The sequence below is a fragment of the Neolamprologus multifasciatus genome, chromosome 22 (genome assembly GCF_963576455.1).
Source record: "Neolamprologus multifasciatus chromosome 22, fNeoMul1.2, whole genome shotgun sequence".
NCBI classification, from domain to species: Eukaryota; Metazoa; Chordata; class Actinopteri; order Cichliformes; family Cichlidae; genus Neolamprologus; species Neolamprologus multifasciatus.
In genome coordinates, this window is record NC_140459.1 from 13,951,525 (window position 1) to 13,972,684 (window position 21,160).

The window sequence follows — 21,160 nt, forward strand, 5'->3', positions numbered from 1 at the left end:
TTGCCTTTCTGTACAAGTCTGAGATACCAAGTCAAGTCAATCTGCAACACGCGTGGAGAGCACACGCCATATATTTTACTTGGGTAAAAGTGCTAACGTTTTAGCTGCTTTGGTGTTAATAAAATTAACACCAAGTGTGCTGGAGTGGCAACAATGACACAACCTTCAAAACAGGTCACTGACATTTTGTCCCATGCTCGTCTTTTCCGACTGTTTTCACTTTTTTGCATTTGTCTAAGGTCAGAGTCATGAAATGAAAATCCAAGTCCCCCAACATGGAACATCAATAAGTGCTATTTCCAGAAGGTTTGCTGCATCTCCCATCAAAGTCTCAAGAGGAGGAAGGAGATTCCAGTTACACTAGGAGAGCTGGACAGGGTTGTAGAAGGTCCTTAACCCATCACCAAGACCGGTATCTGGTCCTTTCTGCAAAGAAGAACAGGATGAGCTACAAAATGACTTCCAACAGGCCACTGGTGTGAATGTCTCTGATCAAACACTCAGAAACAGACTTTGCCTCAGGCCCGATGTCCTCTAGTGGAGCTGATCAGAATTTGCCATTGAATACCACAATTGGTGCTTCAACCACCGGCACCCTGTACGTTTCACTGGTGAGAGCAGGTTCGCTATGAGCACATGTGACAGACAGGAAAGGGTCTGCCTGTAAGATTGTTCAGCATGACCAGTTTGGTGGTGGGTCAGTGATGGTCTGGGGAGGCATATTCATGGAAAGACACACAGACCTGCCATTAGGTATCAGGATAAAACCCTTGGACACACCGTCAGATACCACACTGGTGCAGTGGGTCCTGGGTTCCTCCTGGTGTACAACAATGCCTTATGTGGGAGAGCATGCAGGCAGTTCTTAAAGGATAAAGGAATTGATACCATTAACTGCCTGCCACATTCACCTAACCTAAATCCACTAGAACAGCTCTGGGACGTTGTGTCTCGGTCCATCCAATTCTACCAGGTTGCACCTCAGACTGTCCAGGAACTTCCCCAGGAAACCATCTGTTCTGTCATTGGTAGCATGCATCATTGTCAGCCATTCATAAAAGCAATAAAATTTCAGCAAAATGTACTAGCCTGCATCATTTTCAATTTGATTTTCCTGGTGTCTTTGAATTCAGGCCTTTGTACGTTGATAATTATCATTTCCACCAAACGATAGGGCATCCTTTCACTCCTAACCCATTATTGAGTCCATGTCACTATAGATATCCAGCATTTTTTTCCTACTGTGATTTGTCTTTTTAAAGTTTTTCTTTAATTTTTTGAGCAGTGTACAACTAAAGTGTAAAAATCTTAGGAGAACAACATGCATCACATAAAAAGTACTTTTCCTAACTCTGCAATTCTGTCTTATACGTATATTGAGAGCAGTCCTGGGTTTGTCCGGTGAATTGTAGGCTTGTAGCTGAGGTTTATCAGCTTTGAATCAGGGTGAGACAGACATGCTGCATGAGTTATGCTTCGGAGCAGTTACTTAATTCTCAGTCAAATGACCTTTTCAACCACATGGAGATGAACAACAGTGCGGAGACATCCTGCAAACAGTGTCTTAGAGCACGCCTGACCTCGTGAGGTGAGCTGATTTAAACTTAAAGACAACAGTCTCTGCATGGCAGGTGCATCCTGTGTGAGGCGAGGAGACGAGCATTACAAAGCCAGGCCTTGTCACTGGCACAGAGCCTGAAGCATCTGATAAGGACTTGCAGGAACACTTCGGTTACCAACAGAGCAGGTCAAGCGACACCCAGATGTCAAGCCACCCTGTCCATCAGGCAGTGAATCCTGAAGCGATCATGTCAGGCTGTCATGCAAGCCTGAGAGGGGCTCAACGATTGCATGACAGCCCTGACGGCACTGATGTGAGAGCAAACTAAAATTAGTCATTCGAGTATACAGTAGCATAGGTGGCTCCAGGTCTATATCATTTGACGATTCATTCTTTTCCAGGTGTATCTCCCTCCCTCTTGGGTAGAATTTGAGAAGGCCTGCTTTCCTGCGCTTCATGAAATCCATCTTGATAGAAGACCGCAGGGAGACCTTATGGGTGCAGCACAGTGCCAGAAAGAAGTCAGCAAGCAAGTGGATTACATTGATAAAGAGCAGGCTTTGTTAGTGAAAAGGGCATTACCTCAACTTCTGAGGTGCTTTTTGTTTCTTTTAATTGAACTTCAGGAATTTTTTATGCTTTTGCATGACCATTTAAATTATAATTCTCACTCATAAAAATTCTGAAATAATCTTTAAAAGTGTAATACAAACCACCAACTTGACCATGCACACACAAAGAGCACTTTAGAGTTAAAGCTAAGAAGATCAAGATGGAGAAAAGCTTGAAAGGAAAATGTTATCATACATCTCGCAACTCCACAGATTTATGTTGTGACTAAGTTGAGGTACAAAGTTTGAAAACACTGTACTAAATCTTATAAGAAAGATTAAAAAAAATAATATTGCTCACAGGGATCATTTTTCTGCAGATTGACATCTTTTACTTTTGTTTCTTTCAGTATGTTTTGTTGATAAAGCCTCTATTTCTATATTCTTGCATTTATTTCAGAATTTGAAATATTGGTATTTTACTTAATTAAGTAATCTCTGTGTGTTTTTTGCGAATATTAAAAAAAAAATTGTAGCCAAGCAGGTTAAAAAAAAAAGTGCTACGTAAGTCACCCGACACCGATGAACTGCTTAAACAGGTAACGGCAAACACATATCCATGACGTGACAGCACGCGTGAGAAGGCTGAAAGTCATCTCCATATTAGGACTAATGAAACCCAACTTGTGGCTCTCCTTAATGAGCTTAAGTACAAACTCTTGGCATCACACACAGGCGAACGGTGACGGTGTCCTCCGTGAGAGTCAAGGAGACAACCTCAAATAACACAGACAGGGTGAAGAAGGTAAAGGAGAGGGGCGAATGATACGTAAGAAAAGTAGGGAATGAGAGAGTGATGGTGTCAATTGCTCCTGTTTTTTCCCCCTTCACATTAAGTGTCCTTGACATGGCTGTAATGATACTACTCTACCTCTTTGTCTGTTTTTAGCACTGCATTTATCTTAGATCTACACACGGCACATGCCAGGTGCTCATTGTAGGCGCATCAGCCATTTGTTCTTAACATGATACTCACCTGAACTCCCCACTGGACTTTTGCCCTTAACCTGGAATATTATTCTGTCTCCTCATTAGCAGCACAGAGTACTAAACCTCCAGGTAAATGATCAAACTGCTGAAACCACAATCAATCTCTCACATTTAAAGATTCATTGTGCTCAAAAATGCCCTCATTCAGCCACTCGGCTCCTCTAGGATGTTGGGACACTTTGATCTCTCTCTGTCTTTCAGCGCACGCATCACTGACACAAATACCCTCACATTCTGCTGTTTATGTTGCTGATTTATTGGGATCAGAGACAGGCTCACAGGGGATATCCAGCATTGAGATTCAGAACCTTTTATTCTAATCTGCTCTACAGTGTTCACACAATAGGTTTTCATATATCAAAAGAGACTAATAAAAAAAAAAGAATGAAATGTATAGCAGGTGTGTCTCCTCAGATTACTACTGTTTGAAATGTACTCTCATAAAATCTTTGAAGAGACATGTTAATGGCAGACCTCCAAAAATGTATAATAAAGCCAAATGTAACCTTTGGAAGGACTTTATTTTCTTGTCAGCTGACAGCTTAGCAGGAGACTGTGCTGTAGATCAAAGTGGTCCAAAAATGAATTCCAGCATTTAAGAGTAAAGACACGATGCCAAATATTTTAGATTTAGAACGCAAGAAGAAACACACATTAAGACTTCAGTGAATATAATACAGTCACCAGTTTGCACTTCTGCCGTTTAGCACCAGAGGGCATTACACCTGAGGGATAGCAGCATTAGAAACAAGGGAACGTTAAACAGACTGGCATTTCTTTCATGCACTTTTACGGTAGGAGCCCTGTAATTAAATGGAATTTCACTTATTTTATTTAAAATTACTATGTAACTATATTTAACTACAAATACTTATAAGGTAGGCACGCTAAAATGAGGGAGTAACAAGTCAGGTTTTTATAGGAAACAAAGATATATAAAAATACTATAAGTAAATTAAAATACTGTGCAAGTGATTGTAAGTGTAATTTCATGGTAATTTTACAGAAAAACAAAACAATATTTCCCCCCATCTTTTTTGGGAGGTCATAATATGGAGTGGAATAACCTCGGCGTTTTACATCTTTATCTTTCTTTTTCTTTTCTTTGTTTGCATCTTTTTTGAATATTCCTTATGTTGACGTGTATTGTGGATGTTCCATTATTTAAATGTCCTTTTATTTTACCAATAAAAATGTGATAAAGACTCTTCTTGCTTACAATCTTACAAGAAAACATGAATGACACAACTTGCAGATATATGTGACCTAATTGTGGATCCAAGCAGTGGCGGATCTACAAAAGTTTACATAGGGGGGCAAAGGAGGGGCGAGAGGTTGAGGCAGGGTGGCACATACCTCTTCTGAAGTAGTGAAAATCCCATATATGTTAATGGAGTCAACAAAATATAAACAAAAACACTTTAAAACAATTTATTGTATCATTATCTCTTCTAAGAAAACAAAGACGATTTTAGGTGGGTAATTTTAGACAATTAGTTTTTACAAGTATTTTAAAGACATAAAAGGAGGGCAAGGCTCTACAGCTTGGGGGCAGTTGCCCCACCCCCTGTATATCCGCCCTTGAAGCCAAGTCTAACCTATTTTTTGTTTGTTTTTTTCACAATCACTGTTCAACAGTAATTTTCAAAAGAAGTGTACAGAAAATGGGAGGGTCTTCATTGTGTATAACACCTTAAAATCACGTAAGGGTTAGGTTACAGTATTATTGTTTATTTCCTGTTAAAACCTGACTTGTTTCCCACATATTCTAGTGTACCTAACTTTAAGAATTTGTAGATATGTATAATTACATTGTAACTTCTAATAAAATACATTGAAATTCTGTTCATTTATTGGGCAATTACGCCATCAGTCGTGGGTCATATTAAAAAATTTTATCTAAAGTTTTCTTACCACAAATCACAGTAATATGCAGAACTCCTTTACACGTGCTCCCACAAAAGTCTCATTAAGCTGGGCCCAGACATTAAAATTCAGCCTCAGCTCTAACTATTGTAAAGCTTTCATGTCTTCAAGCACATTGCACCAGGGTGAATCACCAACTCTTCACAGTGCAGATAATACAGCAGAAACAACACCCTCATTCACAGTAAAACAGTGGAAATCTTCGAGGCACCGTGGTTACAGATAACCAACAAGCATACAATCATAAATTAGAAATGCATTAAGATGATACACATAAAATAGATGGGCTTTGTTCTTATGTTTGTAAGTGGAATTAAATGCTTATGTGCATGGGTTTTTGTGTGTGGAGAATTCTTTTTGTTGGGAATTTGGTACAATGTCCCAGCAGCTCCACTAGAGGGCGAAAGAGAGCCAACTGAAATGTTAGGTCTCCATCGCAAAAGTACTTTCTGCTTCATAGACAGTGTCACATTGTAGCTTTTGTCATAAACATAGTGAGTGATTAAAACATCTTGTGTGTTTACAAACTTCAAGTGACTTTTTATCAGTAAAAGTGCCCCATCATCCCTGCTGAGCTTGCCTGCATGCAAAACACCAGCATGGATGTTTTGCATGAGCTGCACATCAAAGTGAAATAAAGGAAGCAGCCAATTGTACATTTTAGATATGGAGACAGTCGCAGTCAATTTGGTGATGAAATAAAGATAATAAAAAAAGACCACATAAGGCAGGCTGAGTTTGCTGTATGGATGATAGTTCCCTGAAATCAGAGCTGATGTTTTGATTGCTTTTTGGAACCATTTCTTCTCCCTTACTAACATCCAGGGTGTGTTTGTTTTGCATAGTCAAGCTAAGTTATGATTGAGTCAGTGGATGCGAGGCACTGGGTGCAGCAGGGTCATGTGCTCTGCTCCGTTGAAAGGCAGACGCTGAGTGGAGTAGTGGTGCACCACCTCTGGGATGCTGGGGAACACGCAGCTGCTCTGATCCAGGGTGTAGCCATTTTCTTTCGTTTGGGCAACAATTATATGAACGCATCCCTGACTGGTCCTGACTCACACAAACACACACACACACAGGAGAGGAAAAGAAAAACAAGATTTGACTGCGCTGCTGAACATCCAAAACTGATAACAGATGGACAAAACCAGCAGTAGTCTGTCTCTCTTCCCTGTTCAGCTTAGCTTCAAATTAGTTACTGAAATATAAAATATGAATAAAAATATGTGTATCCTGTATATGAAGTGTAACTTGGATACATTTATTATAAATCAGCTTCATCTGCTGATCATCTGCCTCCATTGCACCCTATCCCTATGCTCCTTTGTCAACCTTCTCTATGTCCTCCTTCACTACATCCATGAATCCTCTGATGTGCTTCTCTTTTCCTCCTCCCTGGTAGCTCTATATTCAACATGAAGCCATACTGCTCTCATATAAAGATATAATTTTAAGCAAAAACGTAGAACAGTCTTAACAAGCTTAATTAAAGTATATACTTCAAGCTCTTTAGCTTAGGATCTTACTTATTTTAATCTTGTGATACATCAATGATTCATGTGAATTAAGTAAGCAACATTTCAGCTCTCCACACAGTGTCAATGCACTTTCAGACTGCACTCACTTGAGGGCGATGGAGTACTTGCTGTTGTCCGACTCGCTGTTCCGGACCAGGAAGCTGGCCTCTTTGCAGGAGTGCAGCTGAAACTCCGCCTCCTGCCGAGTCACGCAGCCATGGTACCAGCTGAGACAGAGGGTGGGAGTGAGGGAGATGTCATTTCATCTGCAACTGATTATGTGTAGGTCCTCATTTTATGCAACTCCTTGGAAATGAGCATTACTCTTACATAACAGAAAAATTTATTAGTGCTCTGGAGTGAGATTTATAGCCAGAATAAGAAACAGATGCACACTGTGACCATGAAATTCCTGGAGAAACTGTTTTATGTGTCTATGAGGAACATTCCCCACGGTGAGGAACAACTCTGATTCTGCCTCACTTCATTTGTCAAGATTCACATTAATAAAATGAAACATTTACTATCCTGGTGCAACAAGTACATAAGAACCTCCTCACCTCTGTTTTTCCAGTGGCAGGGAGGGGTCCACGGAGCAGGCCTCGGTTTCAGAGCTGCTGCTGGAGGTAGAAGATGGCAGCAGGGCTGGCAGAGAGGATCTCAGAATCTTTTGGGTCCAGCTTTTCTGCCTCCGATGCTGATGCTGATGCTGGGCTGGTGGATGTTGGGGCTGTCTAGTGAGTGTAGGGTGAGGCGTCTCATCTTTGGCGGTGCGATCAGAGCTGTCAAATTGTGCTAGGGGAAGACGAGCACCACGAGAAGATAAGAATTTATGTAAAGAAACAGCTGACTGCAGTTTGAACTGGGTGCAGAAGCCTCCTGTCAATATAAAATAATAACACAGACTTTGATGCTGCTGCATGATGCTTTTCAGTATGCAGTTGGTCTATGCAGTAATAAAATATAAATGTGAGGCTAGTGCTGGCTGGTTCACATTTATCTAGCTGGGTTGTAGAAACACTGTTTCTATAAAGAAACTGGTTGAAAAGTGGAGCAAAGTCGACTCAGGAGTGCACAGATGCAGAAATGTATGTTATTGGGGGGGGGGGGGGGGGGGGGGTTCTTGCTGTTGGCTTTCATTGCATGGCTGTAGTATGAGAAGACATGAATAAATTTGACTGTACCTGATAGGGTTTTAACAATATGCTCCTTCTTCCACTCCCAGGGTAGCTCGTACTCAGTGGAGGGACGAGTGTCCAACTCTGGCCGCGTGATTGCCGTCTTCTCGTTGTCGCCACCTCCCTCGTAGGGGATGTCATAGATCTGTACAGGGGCAGGATGAGCTTCATCTGCTGTTGCCTCACTCCCCTCCATCGCCGCACACACCTTTAGCAGGTCTTTAGATCCTCGACGTCTGATCTCTAGAAAGCAAAAGATTAAAATATGATCAGACATAAGCACCTGAACCTGGAGAGGAAGGCTGCAGTGATGCATCACCTCCAGTAGCTGAATAAGGAAGATGGCATCAGTGAATGGCAACAGCTGTGGGCTGGAGACTGAAAAAACACTGGGAGCAGTTAGCATCAAATCTCTGGACCAAAAACTACAATAAAAGCAGTCACTGCTGCCATAGCTAGTGACCATGAAGTCCACAAAAACTCATCAAGAAGGGCATAGATATTCATTCTTAATCATTTGTCATTAGAACTGAACATTAAAACTACTAATCTGTAAATATCCTTAATCCATAAATCAATGCTAATAAGTTGCATTTGAATAGATTTTGGTCCATAACATGACTTGATGATATGTCCCAGTGATTTGAATGAATTATTTAGGTTTTTTTTCCAAGTTCCTCTTTTTAATGAGTGCTTCTAATAATAATGTAACACATGTCAATGTAGTTCTGAATCTTCATTAAGGTAACCATAACTGTCACTATTCGATAATGAACCCTTATAAACATCATTTTAACAGCCATTTTATTTGCTAGTCTAATTCCAGCAGTGCATTTCTCAGCAGCTGTTGGGTGCTTACATGTGCTAACTGGATAAATTAGGAATAAAAGTGCAATTTTTTGCACTACTGCTGTATAGAAGAGCATCATTATTAGAACCCAAGCAATTTATTTGGTGGTTTGTTGTTTTAAAATTCTGATTTACTGGCAGATATTTTTATTCCCCAGATACATAAGATAAGCAGATTTCTGCAACACTTATCATGTTTCATTATTTATTATTCCTTATTGAGATAATATGTAAATATAGTTTAATAGTAATCTGGTTTTATTGTCAGGAAAAACTGTAATTAGCTGGTTGATGTTTGTGGCGTTAGTTTCTAGAGTTTAAGATGCTTCTCAGTGTTCGGTTGTAATCATAGAGAACAGAAAACTATAATAAGGCTTTACTCACAAAACTTTAACACATCTAATGCCTTAAAACACAGAGACATGTACTGGACAGCTGCACTTTACGTCAAGTTTACAATGCTGCCTTTTAATGTATTGTGTATATCTATTTATTGTGTGTGTTTTAAGCAGAGAACTACCACACTGAGATTTGTTACATGCAATAAAGAATAATTAAATCTTTGAATCTTATTTTGTTATGTCAGTGTTAACAAGTGAAAATCTGAAGTAATTTCAATTCAGTTTTATTCATATGTGCCAATTCACAACAACAAACACGTAAAGGCAGCTTAAGCCATTTTCAAAAGAGCAGAAAAAGGTCATTATTGCAAAGAGTCCTGCTGCGTTTTAGAGCAAGGTTGAAAGTTATTACACTTTCATAAAATAAAACAGCGACCTTCAGGGGGAAAAAACAGAAGCCGTTACATTTCACGTTAAAGAGGGCAATGCATTTAATGACTGAGACAAGTGTTTACCACTATTAATTTAGCTGGCTACATAAATCAGGGGCCATGAGAGAAGGGTGTTTATCTTTGCCAGACCATTTTTGCTAATCATGCTCAAATTGGGGTGAAAAAAAAGAGTTTAAAGCAACATCACGACTAGATGTAAAATAATTGTAAAATGGTCATTAATATAATATTATTTATTCTATCTATGTAATATATTTTGTTCTAGTCACTGAGATCAGCTGCCAACTAAAGATTAATTAAGATGCTGTATACTGAGTCACAGTATTGTGCACTGCTTACTTCCTCAGTATGATTTGAGACTCTTAAACTGACTCATTCACATCATCACATCCTCAGTAGACTTCTCTGATGAGGTGTGGAAGTCGCACAGCCACTCACCAGACTAGAAGCTACTACAGCAATAAAACATTTTCTCATTCACAGCGGGCTATTGTGAGTAACTCTTTCAGTTTAAACAATGGACTGATGGAAGGAAAGGTCAGGGGAGCATGTGATTGGACGACTGGTCACCAGTCCTCCTTGACGCTGGGAAGTTTTGATTAATGGTCCGACAGCTCCATATGGGGGTTTAAACAAAACTGTGTCATAAATGCAGGGGGAGCGCACTGAGGGCAAACTTCCTTTTTAATGAATAGTACCAGGAAACAGAGGCAGGAAAGAGGAAGCAGGAACAGGAAACTACACCCATTGTCCAGATGGGGTACAGAGAGAGCGCTACGGGAGTGAGTTCATGTTCTCACTGCGCTGCCTGGAGAGACTCAAAATGGGAATGCTGTCAGTCACAGGAGGACCCTGTGGTAGTAAAGACCAGAGCATCCTGATCAAAGTCTTACCGGTTATCATTTGCTGGGCATCGTACGGCTCCATGTAGCCATCGTTCTCACCAACCCTCTCTGCCTCCCTTTGCTCTCTGGTTTTCTGGGCATCAAAAGGATCCGCATAGTCCTCAAGGATAATGACCTGGTTAAAAACACAGTGAAATCATTCTTTTTTTCATGTGTAATTAGATAGACACAAAAGAAGGCTTTCAGAATAAAGTTTGAGAAGGGTCAAGGAAAAACTGTAGGAAAGCCCAAGAAGTAATCTTATATAGACAAAGAAAAGGCAGATGTTGCTTTTTATAGTACTCCTTTTTTAATAAGAACAGATTTCAGCATAAAATATTTAATACAAAGAAAAAAGTTACACCAGATCCTAAAATTTGAAGATAAGCAGAAAAAACTGAGCATTTTCCAGATGTTTTTTCTTGTGCTAAATATAGTCTCAGCTTCCCTGAAGACACTGGGAACGAGGTATTAAATTAACTGCAGTAAACAACGAGACAGGCATCAGTTAGAAGAGTATTTAATGCCTTGTTTTACACATTTACTGAAGTCTATTGTCTCTGCACATTTACTTAACCTCAATTATTCTGCTGCATCAATCACACGCGAGTGTCCTGTCACCTTATCAGTGACACAGAATTTCTTGTTTATTTTACAAGCCATGAGAGACAATGGCAGGCTGTAAAAACTGCCTCCCTAAAATCACTTCCAGCTGCCTTTGGAGTTTGAATAAAGGCGAAAAAACTCAGCTTGCCGAGTGTAAATGAGCAAACCGACAGCTGTTAAGGGGTTTAGAGCAGAAGGATTCAGCAGGACAAAGTAGTGTAGATGACAGCACAAGTATACAGACATATGAAGCCTTGATCAAGTTTTATACTCTTCCTCCCTGTGAAAAAAGGCATCATTTTTTTCATTAAATGGGAGAACAAAAGTTTAGATGTGCAAGACTAGAACTACAAGAACTTGACTGATCAAACCCAGCAGCAACTGCAAATGTCTTTTTTTTTTTTCTTATCATCTTTTCCCCTCACTTTTCTGTGATTCTGTGGGGTTTTTTTAAACTGAGCTGGAGGGCACTTGGGTTAGCGCCTGAGTGTCAAGTAACCTCTACTTTTTATAACATGATAGCCATTACTGGAGGGAGGGGATGAATGTAGTAAAAGAGAGGGATGAGGTAGAGGGAGGAGCTGAATAAAAGGACATCACTGAGCCATATCACATGCACGAGAGGGAGGTGAAGGCCTCACGTCTGACCACAGCTTTGTTTTCAAGGTGGGGAAGATGGGCGTATGGGCGAGGGGTGGAGAGGAAGAGAAAGAGAGAGAGGCGGAAAGAGAGGAGGAGGAGGAGAGGACACAATGGGAAGCAGAGACAAAGGGGGATGGGAGAAAACAAAACAATAATATCAATTTTCAGAGCTTGGACTGGATCCTGCCGACTTTGTTGCCAACAGATTTGATGACTTTCAGTGTAGAGTTTGCTTACGAGGTGCAAACAGATGGTTTTGATCCACTGCTGCTACATCCGTGTCAGTTAAAGTTATTCCACAACTGCTTGAAAAGTTTGTATAACTCAGAATATAATATGTTTTTATTATACTAGTATAATTAGGCTGAATAAAGTACAGAAACAAACAAACACCGCAAGCAGATGTTATGTCATTATTGTGGATCACTGGTGTAATGTATCAGTTAAATTGGAACTAATTCTTATAATTTATTGTTTAATATAATAAAAATAAATGTTCTTGAGGCCCATTAGAGGTCTGTGTGCAATCTTAATCTGAAAAGCAACTAAATGAATTAATGAAATAATGAAATACTATACTCTGGATACAATTATTAAGTATTTAATAGCTTTTAGTGGCCTATTTAATTTTCCATCTAAATGAACCAACAGCTGCAGCACCCTGAAATTATAATGTGGGGGCTCTTTTAATTAGCTAGTCTTCACTCTTTTCCAATTATTTTCAGACTACACAACAACACGATTTAAATCAGATGGGGTTTTTTTTTTAAAGATCCATATCCCAGAAGCAGTATTTATCTGATAGGGCAGCTTACAGGGAGCGTTAAACCTTCTAAATCTGAAAGGGGAACTTACGGTTTCTGTTTTGCACTGGGCTGCTTTCTCCGCCTCAGGTGCCACTGCACTGGTGATGGTACCGCTGTTGAAGCTGGGACTCTTGTCCTGCTTGTCCACTCTGATCAGCCGACTGATGTATGCGTTGGCAGACGGAGAGCTCTTAATGGATCTGGGCTGCTCATCAAACACCGGCTCTGCTTTGGAGTTCTTGCGACTTTTCCCAGACAGGAGGTTGTCCCACACTTTCCCATCTTTCGGAGAGCTCACGCCGTTTCTACTCAACTCTATAGCCGAGTTCTTTCGGTTTCTTCCGGACAGGAGAGACCCGACTCCTCCACCTACTCCTCCACCTCCGCCTGTGCTATCCGCGGAGGAGTTTTTGCGATGGCCCGTTTTGGAGGCCGGCGCTTTGGTACCGATGCTCGCCACCAGACCTGCTTTATTGGCTCTCGGCTGCGTGCCTGATTCGGAGACTGAGCGGATCCTGTCGGTACCATTCTTCAGGTTCATGGGGAACTCTTTGAACCACTTTGCCATTGTAACTCGGATGGAAACCTCCAAACCTCTCTGCCTGTTCCGGCACTTTGTATCTCCATACACCAGGGCCCGAGAGACGCACCTTTAGAAATCACAGCCTTTCTAACAAAAGACTTCCGCTGCTTTATTCTAGGATACAGCCTGTGTCGACTGGATCTCCTCACCTCAGTTTAAAGCATGTCATAAAAGCGTGTAAGCGAATAGATCTCTTCTTAAATCTTCAATTTCGAATAAAAAAAAGTTTCTCATGCCTGTTTGGCAGGCAGTAACAAATACCTCAATTTTATCCCATCTGTGATCTCTTAAAATTATTCCCTTTTCTACTTTGAGGAAAAGTTATTCCCTTTGAATGAAGAGATGTCTCTGGAGAGGGATGATCCGAAAGAATGTCAGGGTTTTCTTGATTCTGATTTGTGGTCCATTCCCAGGGTGGCTTTTCTGAGTCTAAAAACTGTCCACTGTTTCACTGACCCTCCTGGATGTGCCTGGAGTGTGGAAAGGAGGGGGTATCTGAGGTCTAGAAGGGGGAGCCAGGACATGGTAGGCGGTGATAAGCCTTTAATTGTAGACAGCGTGGAAGAATATCCATTTTAGGAATTTAGAGAGTCATTTGTCCAGGTAGCCGAACAGGGAGAGTGACACTTTAATTATTCCTAAATTATTCCTTTCATAAAACTGACAGATGCAGTTGAATATTATATTTAGGTCATTATTAACATTTAATAACATTTTAAAATAAGAATTATATACATAAACATTGACAAACAATAACTGAATTCAATCATGTGATTTTTGAACTGTTTTTCTTTATTATTTACACAAAGTAAACACCACAGGGTTAATTCTTCATCCCAAGTACTCCACAAAACGATCCCTCTGACAGATATATATTTTTTATTTTAAATATTTGAGCTGGCCCTTGTTTTTTTTAACCTAGTTAAAGTTACAGTTATTGTGCAGATGTGACCTCAGGTAAATCGTAAAATATTATTCGTATAACTTCTGTGGCAAATAACCTGGATTTGTGTTGGCTTATATGTGGTTCCCCACTCAGTAGGTCATGTACAGAACTGTATAATGGTTTTTGTGTTCAAAGTATCCGTATTTTTTATACAATATTGGTGAATGATCATCAATATGACACTTAATAACGTGCTTAATTAACAACTTCTACTTAATATGTGCATCACTACTTTAACTGTACAGGGTATCGTTGAAAAATGGTCCGTTCTGGGCCGCTTCACCTACGTCAATCAAAGGTGTGTACATATTCTATAGATTCGAATAACAAGGATATCGAGGATAATAGTGATAATTCTTCTGATACAACATCTTAAACTCTCATATATTATGCAATACAAGTGGTCTTTTAAGAGAAATTCTTATACGTACGCTTTATAGTTTTTACGGATACCTTTCGACACCCCCATATTGGTTTTGAGATAGAACCTTCCACGGTGCGCGATACTCTCGCTTTATCCCTCTTTGTCCGGTTGCGATAGAAGGCCATGATAATTATGGCAAAATTTGCGTTTTTGAATGAATTATAGTTGAATGGTGAAACCGACAAGCATACACCGTGTGACGACTGGTTTGCTGGCAATGACACACCAGAGATTTTCAATTTAAAGGACAGCAGAGCGAGCAACGGAGAAAGGGTACAGTTTGCTTCCAAGACAGTCTGCAAGATGGCTATTAGTAGCATGCTAACGTTAGCTTGTAAGCTAATGTTAGCAAAGTAAACAACAGCTTTTTTTTTTCAAAAACATAACCGATTTCTTTAAGTCATAAATGCTTTGATGAGTGAAATTGAGTGCATATGTTCACACTTGGATGTAGAAAGCTGAACCACGCTCTCGGATTTTTTGTCGCTACTAGCTAGCCACACTGAGTAACGTGGCTAGCTAGTTAGCCAAGGTAGTAACTAGCTTGCGTTAGCTAGCTGGTCATAGCTACACATCTGTAAGTGATCATTGAGAGAGAGGGAGGGGGTTGCTCTGTAACTTGCTGCTTGTACTGGCAGGCAGAGCCAGGTATCAAGCAACCAGTTTCACTCAGCTAGTAGAAACTGGCTTGCAAAAAAACGTGAACGTGCTCAGTCTTAAGTGACGGTGATTTGGTGACCAAAAACCCGGCGTGACAGACACCGTGGCCAAAGATTTGCAGCTGGAAAGGAGTTTGCAGACCTGGGCCAGCTTATCTAGTTACCACTAAGTGCCAGTTTATGTTGTGATGATATTAATGGTAGCGTTACTGACATGACCTGAAGGCAGAATCCACCTAGTCGCCCTATAGCTTTCAAGACGTCGTCATTTTTAACTTTTTTTTCTTGCATATGAACGGTGATTTGCCACTTCACCGACAGTCATATTAGCCAATGGCTGCCGACTCGGGGAGACTACAGGCGGGACAAGGAAAACGAAGCAGAGGTAGGAATTAATTTCACCCATCTCCAAATCAGATCGGAATCATCCATTACTGCGCTGCAATGGGCTGCACTGGTGCTGTTAGCAAATCCCTTCTCGCCTCCCCCATATGTAAACTTCACGACTGTCTCCGGTGGTGGCTGTTTCTCACAGAGTGGATCTGTGAACGGGGTTCATGTCTATCTTGCTATCAATGTACCTTCAATTCCGTTTCCTCGTTCTCATGTCTTCGTCTTTTCCTGTCTCCCTCATTGACCTTACCTCTTCTGCCTCTGTTTGCGGCCTCTCTCCCTCTTGCCTGGGTCATTTGGTCTGCCTGGGTCATTTGCGATTCAAGGCTTCATAACCTTGGTGATGATAACGCCTGGATGTTTAGCATCTTGTCCTCATGCCAGTCTATGTCCCATCATTGAATCCATCTCAACTGTTGGACTTGACAAAGAGGCCCTAGGTCTAAAGCTGCTCCAATCTGTCACTAAGGGGTATTGGCCAATCCAAATGTGATGCTGCTACAGTATGGTGGTGAACCAAAAGCATGAGACATGGATGCTGTGTTTGTTGTAACTTATGGTGTTTCCATCTTTCCACCCCTCCCTTTCATGTTTTTCTTTTTCAGCTTCACAGATGAAGAGCCCGGAGAAGAAAAAGGCGAGGAAATCCACAGCTCAGGTAAAAACTGTTAAAAGTTGATTCTGTTCATCTGGACGTAACGTTTTGAGTGGGAGAAACGTTTTGTCACTCATTCAAGTGACAGGTTTCCCCAACCTAAACAGTTATTGGCGATCTACAGTGCTGTGAAAATTTGTTTCCTGTGTTCCTGATTTCATCTTTTTTTTCTTTTTTTTTTGCATATTTGCCATATGCAAAATTTTTAAGATAATTAAACAAATTTTAATATTTGACAGATATAACCCAACTAAATTTAAAATGCTGTTTTTAAGAGATGATTTCTTTTCTTAGGAGAACAAAGCTAGCCAAAGTCTGCTGGAATTGTATTAAAAACAAACAAAGAAACAAAAACTAATTCTAAATCATTATTTAAATGTCATTAACCGCATATTTTGGAAAGTAGAGTTCAGTTTCTCTAGCAACACCCAGGCCTGATTACTGCCAAACCTGTTGAATCAAGAAATCACTCAAATAGAGTGCCTGATTCTAAAATCCAAGTCCATGATCTAAAGAAATAGCTGAGAAACAAAGTCTGTGACATCTATCAGCCTGTTCCAGTGAAACACGGTGACAGCCATTATCCACTAATGGAGAAAAGTTTGAACGAGGGGACCCTTCCCAGAAGTGAGCAGCCTACCAAAATTACTTCAAGAACACATCGATGACTCATCCAGGACCTCAGTCACAAAAGAACCCAGAACACCATCTAAAGAACTACAGGTCTCACTTGTCTTAGTTAAGATCAGAGTTCATGATTCAACAATAAGAAAGACACTGGGCAAAACAGTACCCATGGGAAAGGAGAAAACCACTGCAGACCACAAAGGCTCTTCTCACATTTACCGAAAAACATCACCAAAGACTTTTGTGAAGGTATTCTGTGGTCTGATGAAACAAACTGTTTTGGAAGGTTTGAGTCCTGTTACATCTGATGTAAAACTAACACAGCATTTCATAAAAAAAAAAAAAACATTGTACCAGCAGGAAAACATGGTGGTAGTAGTGTGACGGTCTGGGGTTGCTTTGCTGCTTGAGGACCTGGAGAAGCTGGCATAATTTAGGGAACCACAAAATACGAATGCCCTGAAACTCAAGCTCACTTTGGTTACGCAGCCGGAAAATGACCCAAAACACAGCAGCAAGTCCACCTCTTGCTGTTGTGCATGGTCAAAAACAGGTTTTGCAGTGGCCTAGTCAAAGTCTGTACTTGAATCTGAGTTATTTTAGCATGACCTTAAACAGGTTGTTTATGCTCAAAAACCTTGCCTTGTGTGTTACTGAATTAAAACAATTCTGGAAATAAGAGTGGGCCAAAATTCCTTCACATGTGATGTGAAAAACTCAATACCAGTTATCGCAAACACTTAATGGTGATAACTTAAAAAAACAAAAAAAACCAAAATGCTCTTTTGTTTTTTTTGTTTTTTTAAGTTATTTGCATGAGTTATCTTTGTATAATATTAAAACTTGTATGATTTAAAACACTTAAATGTGAAAAATATGCAAAAAATAAATCTGGAAGGGAACAAATACTTTTTCACAAAACTATATTTACATTGCTACAATAAAGAGAATGTTCTCAGTAAACAGGTTGACCTAAACATTTATTAGACTGAGAATTTAAATAATTGGTCTCATATAAGCAGCAAAAAAAGAAAGAATGCATTGTGTATTTTGTTCTCTGTTTTAGGCTGCGGGTTTCTCCCACCTCACTGAGTTTGCACCCCCTCCTACCCCCATGGTGGACCATCTGGTCGCCTCCAACCCGTTTGACGATGACTTTGCATCCCCATCCAGACCTGGTGCGGCAGCTGGACCAGGTGGTGCTCCATTTCTTCCCAGCCCAGGTGCTGGCGGAGGAGGTGGGTATGGAGGTGGAAGCAGAATGACTGGAGGTATGAACTTCATGGGAGGACCAGGAGGACCGGGCGGTGGCCAGCCTGTACGGAGGCCCCCATTCGGCCCTCCATCTAATGCTGGACCCCACAACCAGCTAGGTTTTGGAGGAATGCCTGGCTTTGGAGGTGGTGGGGGTGGAGGCGGTGGGGGTGGAGGAGGAGCGGGTGGCTTCCCTCCTGGTGGCCCCTCTCAGTTCAATATGCCACCCAGCTTTAGTCCACCCATGCACCCAGGGCCAGGATTCAATCCCATGTTGTCCCCAGGAGGTATGGGAGGACCTGGAGGAGGGGGGCCACCACACCCGCGATTTGGGATGCCTCCACAGCAGCACGGACAGGGTGGGCACCCATTTAACAGCCCTCCGTTACCTGGTGGTGGAGGCCCAAGGGGGCCCTTGCCTCCCATGGGAGGAGGCATGGGTCCAGGGATGAACATGATGGGAGGCATGAGTGGTGGCCCGGGTGGCAATATGGTGGGAGGCTTACCAGGAATGCCCCCTCAAGGACAGTTCCCGCCTTCACAGGATGGCCCTTACCCTGGCCCCAGCCCACCGGGGCCAGGCAACGAGGATGGAAAGAGCTTCGGTGGAGGTGGTGCACCACCTGGGCCTCAGCAGCAGCAACAACAACAGCAACAACAGCAGCAGCTTAACATGAATCCAAATGGCCCTCCTCCTAATAATACAACACCTGGGCCGCCTCCAAATTCTGGCCCACCTCAGCCTGGGGGTGGCTTCCCTGGCCACTCTGATGTCCAACAGCCCAATGCCAGTACGCCTGTTCAGCCTCCGTCAGCACCACCACAGCCTAACCCCAACTCTTCCCCCACTGGTCCCTTGAATGGATCAGGTCAGCCCCAGCATCCAACACCAAGTCAGCTACAGCCCCCTAGCAATACAAACACCCCTAACTCTAACAACTCTACCCAGCAGCAGCAACAGTCAACCCCACCTAACTCTGCACCAGGCTCCACCCCTTACAACCAACAGAACAGCACTACTGGTACTGGGGGTCCCATGTCAAATACAGCCACCAATTCAGGTCAGAACAACATGACCAACAACAATGGCGGTAACACTCCCGGCAGCAACCCAAATCCCCCCTCTAATTCTACGTCAACTCCAAACACCCAGTCTCCCCTGCCTTCTGGCCCTGCTGCCCCCTCAACCGGGCCCGGCTCTGGCCCTGGAAAACTCGGCAGCTCTGGGATGATTTTCCCTTGCGGTCATTGCATGGCAGAAGTGCACGACGACCAAGACGCCATCCTTTGCGAGGCGTCGTGCCAGCGCTGGTTCCACCGCGACTGCACAGGCCTGACGGAACCAGCATATGGGCTGCTGACTCGAGAGAGCGCTGCTGTTTGGGCTTGTGACTTCTGCATCAAGACCAAGGACATCCAGGCAGTGTTTGTGCGCCAAGGATTAGGCCAGCTGGTGGCGGCCAATGAGAGCTGAGGAGTAGAAAAGAGAGAGCAGCACTGATTTGGGGCGCCTACAGACAAATAGAGAGACTGATCTAACCGAATGACCTGTGTGTGTCTTGTCAGCTACTTGCCCAGCTTTCTCTTGACTAGCCCTTTACTTGTTCACTACACAGAGAAACGCGCTCATCGACTTTCATGCTTATATATAGCACTTTGAGTGACTCTCGGCAAATTATTTTTTTCTCCTCTGCCCCACCCCCCACGCCCTTCCTTCTTACAGGAGTCAAAACATGATGAATGTTAAAACTACACAGTCCTTCAGATCTCTAGCCTGCCAACCAGCAAAGCACTGACACCAACACACTACCTCACACAGTTTGTGACTGACTGGCACGGAAGCTCCCACTCTGACTGTGATTTACTCGATACACTCATGTGTCATATTGGTGATGACTTAAACAGACACACTTTAGGTGGGGAAGGCGAAGTTAAAATATTCCCACAACTGTGTACGGTGAGGCTAAATGAATAGAGGATATGTTATTTGACTCGCATCTTACTAAAACGCTTGAGTCTAGTACTGCCCTATCACATGTTAGCCTTTTTCTTCTTCTTTTGTTTTACTGCAAGAAAGTGAATGAAAAAGGAGAAAAACATCACTATATTGTAGTGTAAAAACCTCAGCATCATGTGTATTGTGAAATCTTAAGTGTCAGCTGGGGTACGAATTTTTTTTAACAGTTCCTGCACATCCACACACACACACACACACACACACACACACACTCTTTGGCTCTTACTTCTTGTATCATTTTATACCCAGTGCTGAATAATCCAAAGGAGACTCGGACTGAGATTTCATCCGCACTTCACAGAGGATCATGCTGTCAAAATAGTTGTAAATATTAGGACAAAACATTTGTCTGGATCTTCCATCAGCTGTGAACATGTCGCAGACTCTGCCAATGATCAAAATAATGAGTTGAAGTCGTGCGTCTCAGTGATATGACCTTTTGTTTTTATACAGTGCGTTTGAGTCGGCTGTTTTCTTTTTATCTCTGCAGTACATCATAAATTGTGAAATCAGTGCTTTTGGGTGGTGTTGGCATAGCAAGTAGTGACATCATGTCATATCAGATGTGCATAGTCCTTTTTCAAAAGAAAAAAAAAAAAAGACAAAAAAATCAAGATGGGCGAGGGGGGTGCATGTGAGCCAATGCAGTAAGTGTCTGATTTGTTGATGTTTATATTCTGGTTTCTGAGCTGCAGGAGACCTTAAAGTAGACCAAATAACAAAAGAACGAAGAAAAAAAATACTCATTTTTCACTTTTCTGGAGCAGTATAAGATGTTTCTCTTTCTTCTCGCTTTCCTTAATTTTCTTTAATCAATGTCCAAGTTGCCTTTCTTTTCTTGCTCTCAGCTGTTCCCTTTTATTTTGTACTGGTATTCGTGCTGTGCTCTTGTTCTGCTCTGGTGCCTCCTGGTGGAACCTGGAGGAACCAGAGAGTCCTACACCCGGTGGGGAACAGAAAGGTACTGAACTCTTGAAGTAAAGACAGATTTTTTGTACTTGTCCATGTCTGTTTTTATTCCCATTTTTAACTTTTATCTGCTAATCATTCTATTAAAATGATTAGAAAACGCAACAATGTTGTTTGCTGTAAATGCCAAGTTAACAGTGCTTCTTTAATATTTGTGTGGCTTTATTAATGGTTTCCTCAGGTGGGATTATTACATTATTATGTTAATCCTTTATTAATGGATGAATAACTGATTCGTAATACTATTGTGACTCAAAAAACACTTTTAAT

General features: G+C 41.6%; 2 protein-coding genes across 4 annotated transcripts; one reads left to right on the forward strand and one right to left on the reverse strand.

The window, feature by feature from the left end:
- Positions 1 to 40: 40 nt before the first annotated feature.
- Positions 41 to 13,559, reverse strand: LOC146493125 (SH2 domain-containing adapter protein E-like). The gene is made up of 6 exons (XM_085148326.1): positions 12,413 to 13,559; positions 10,319 to 10,445; positions 7,790 to 8,026; positions 7,166 to 7,400; positions 6,713 to 6,832; positions 41 to 6,138 (listed from the first exon to the last, which is right to left on the reverse strand). The coding sequence occupies exons 1-6, from the start codon at positions 12,929 to 12,931 to the stop codon at positions 5,955 to 5,957; spliced, it is 1,422 nt and encodes a 473-aa protein (XP_085004452.1). The 5' UTR covers positions 12,932 to 13,559; the 3' UTR covers positions 41 to 5,954.
- An 809-nt stretch (positions 13,560 to 14,368) lies between these two features.
- pygo2 (pygopus homolog 2 (Drosophila)) lies at positions 14,369 to 20,998 on the forward strand. 3 transcript variants are annotated; one of them, XM_085148324.1, is made up of 4 exons: positions 14,369 to 14,589; positions 15,297 to 15,360; positions 15,974 to 16,026; positions 17,717 to 20,998. In XM_085148324.1, exons 2-4 carry the CDS (start codon positions 15,309 to 15,311, stop codon positions 19,376 to 19,378), a joined length of 1,767 nt encoding a protein of 588 aa, XP_085004450.1. In that variant the 5' UTR covers positions 14,369 to 14,589; positions 15,297 to 15,308; the 3' UTR covers positions 19,379 to 20,998. The 3 variants fall into 3 exon arrangements, with proteins under 3 accessions (XP_085004450.1, XP_085004449.1, XP_085004451.1); XM_085148323.1 differs by having other exon boundaries at positions 14,369 to 15,360; XM_085148325.1 differs by lacking the exon at positions 15,297 to 15,360.
- Positions 20,999 to 21,160: the final 162 nt, after the last annotated feature.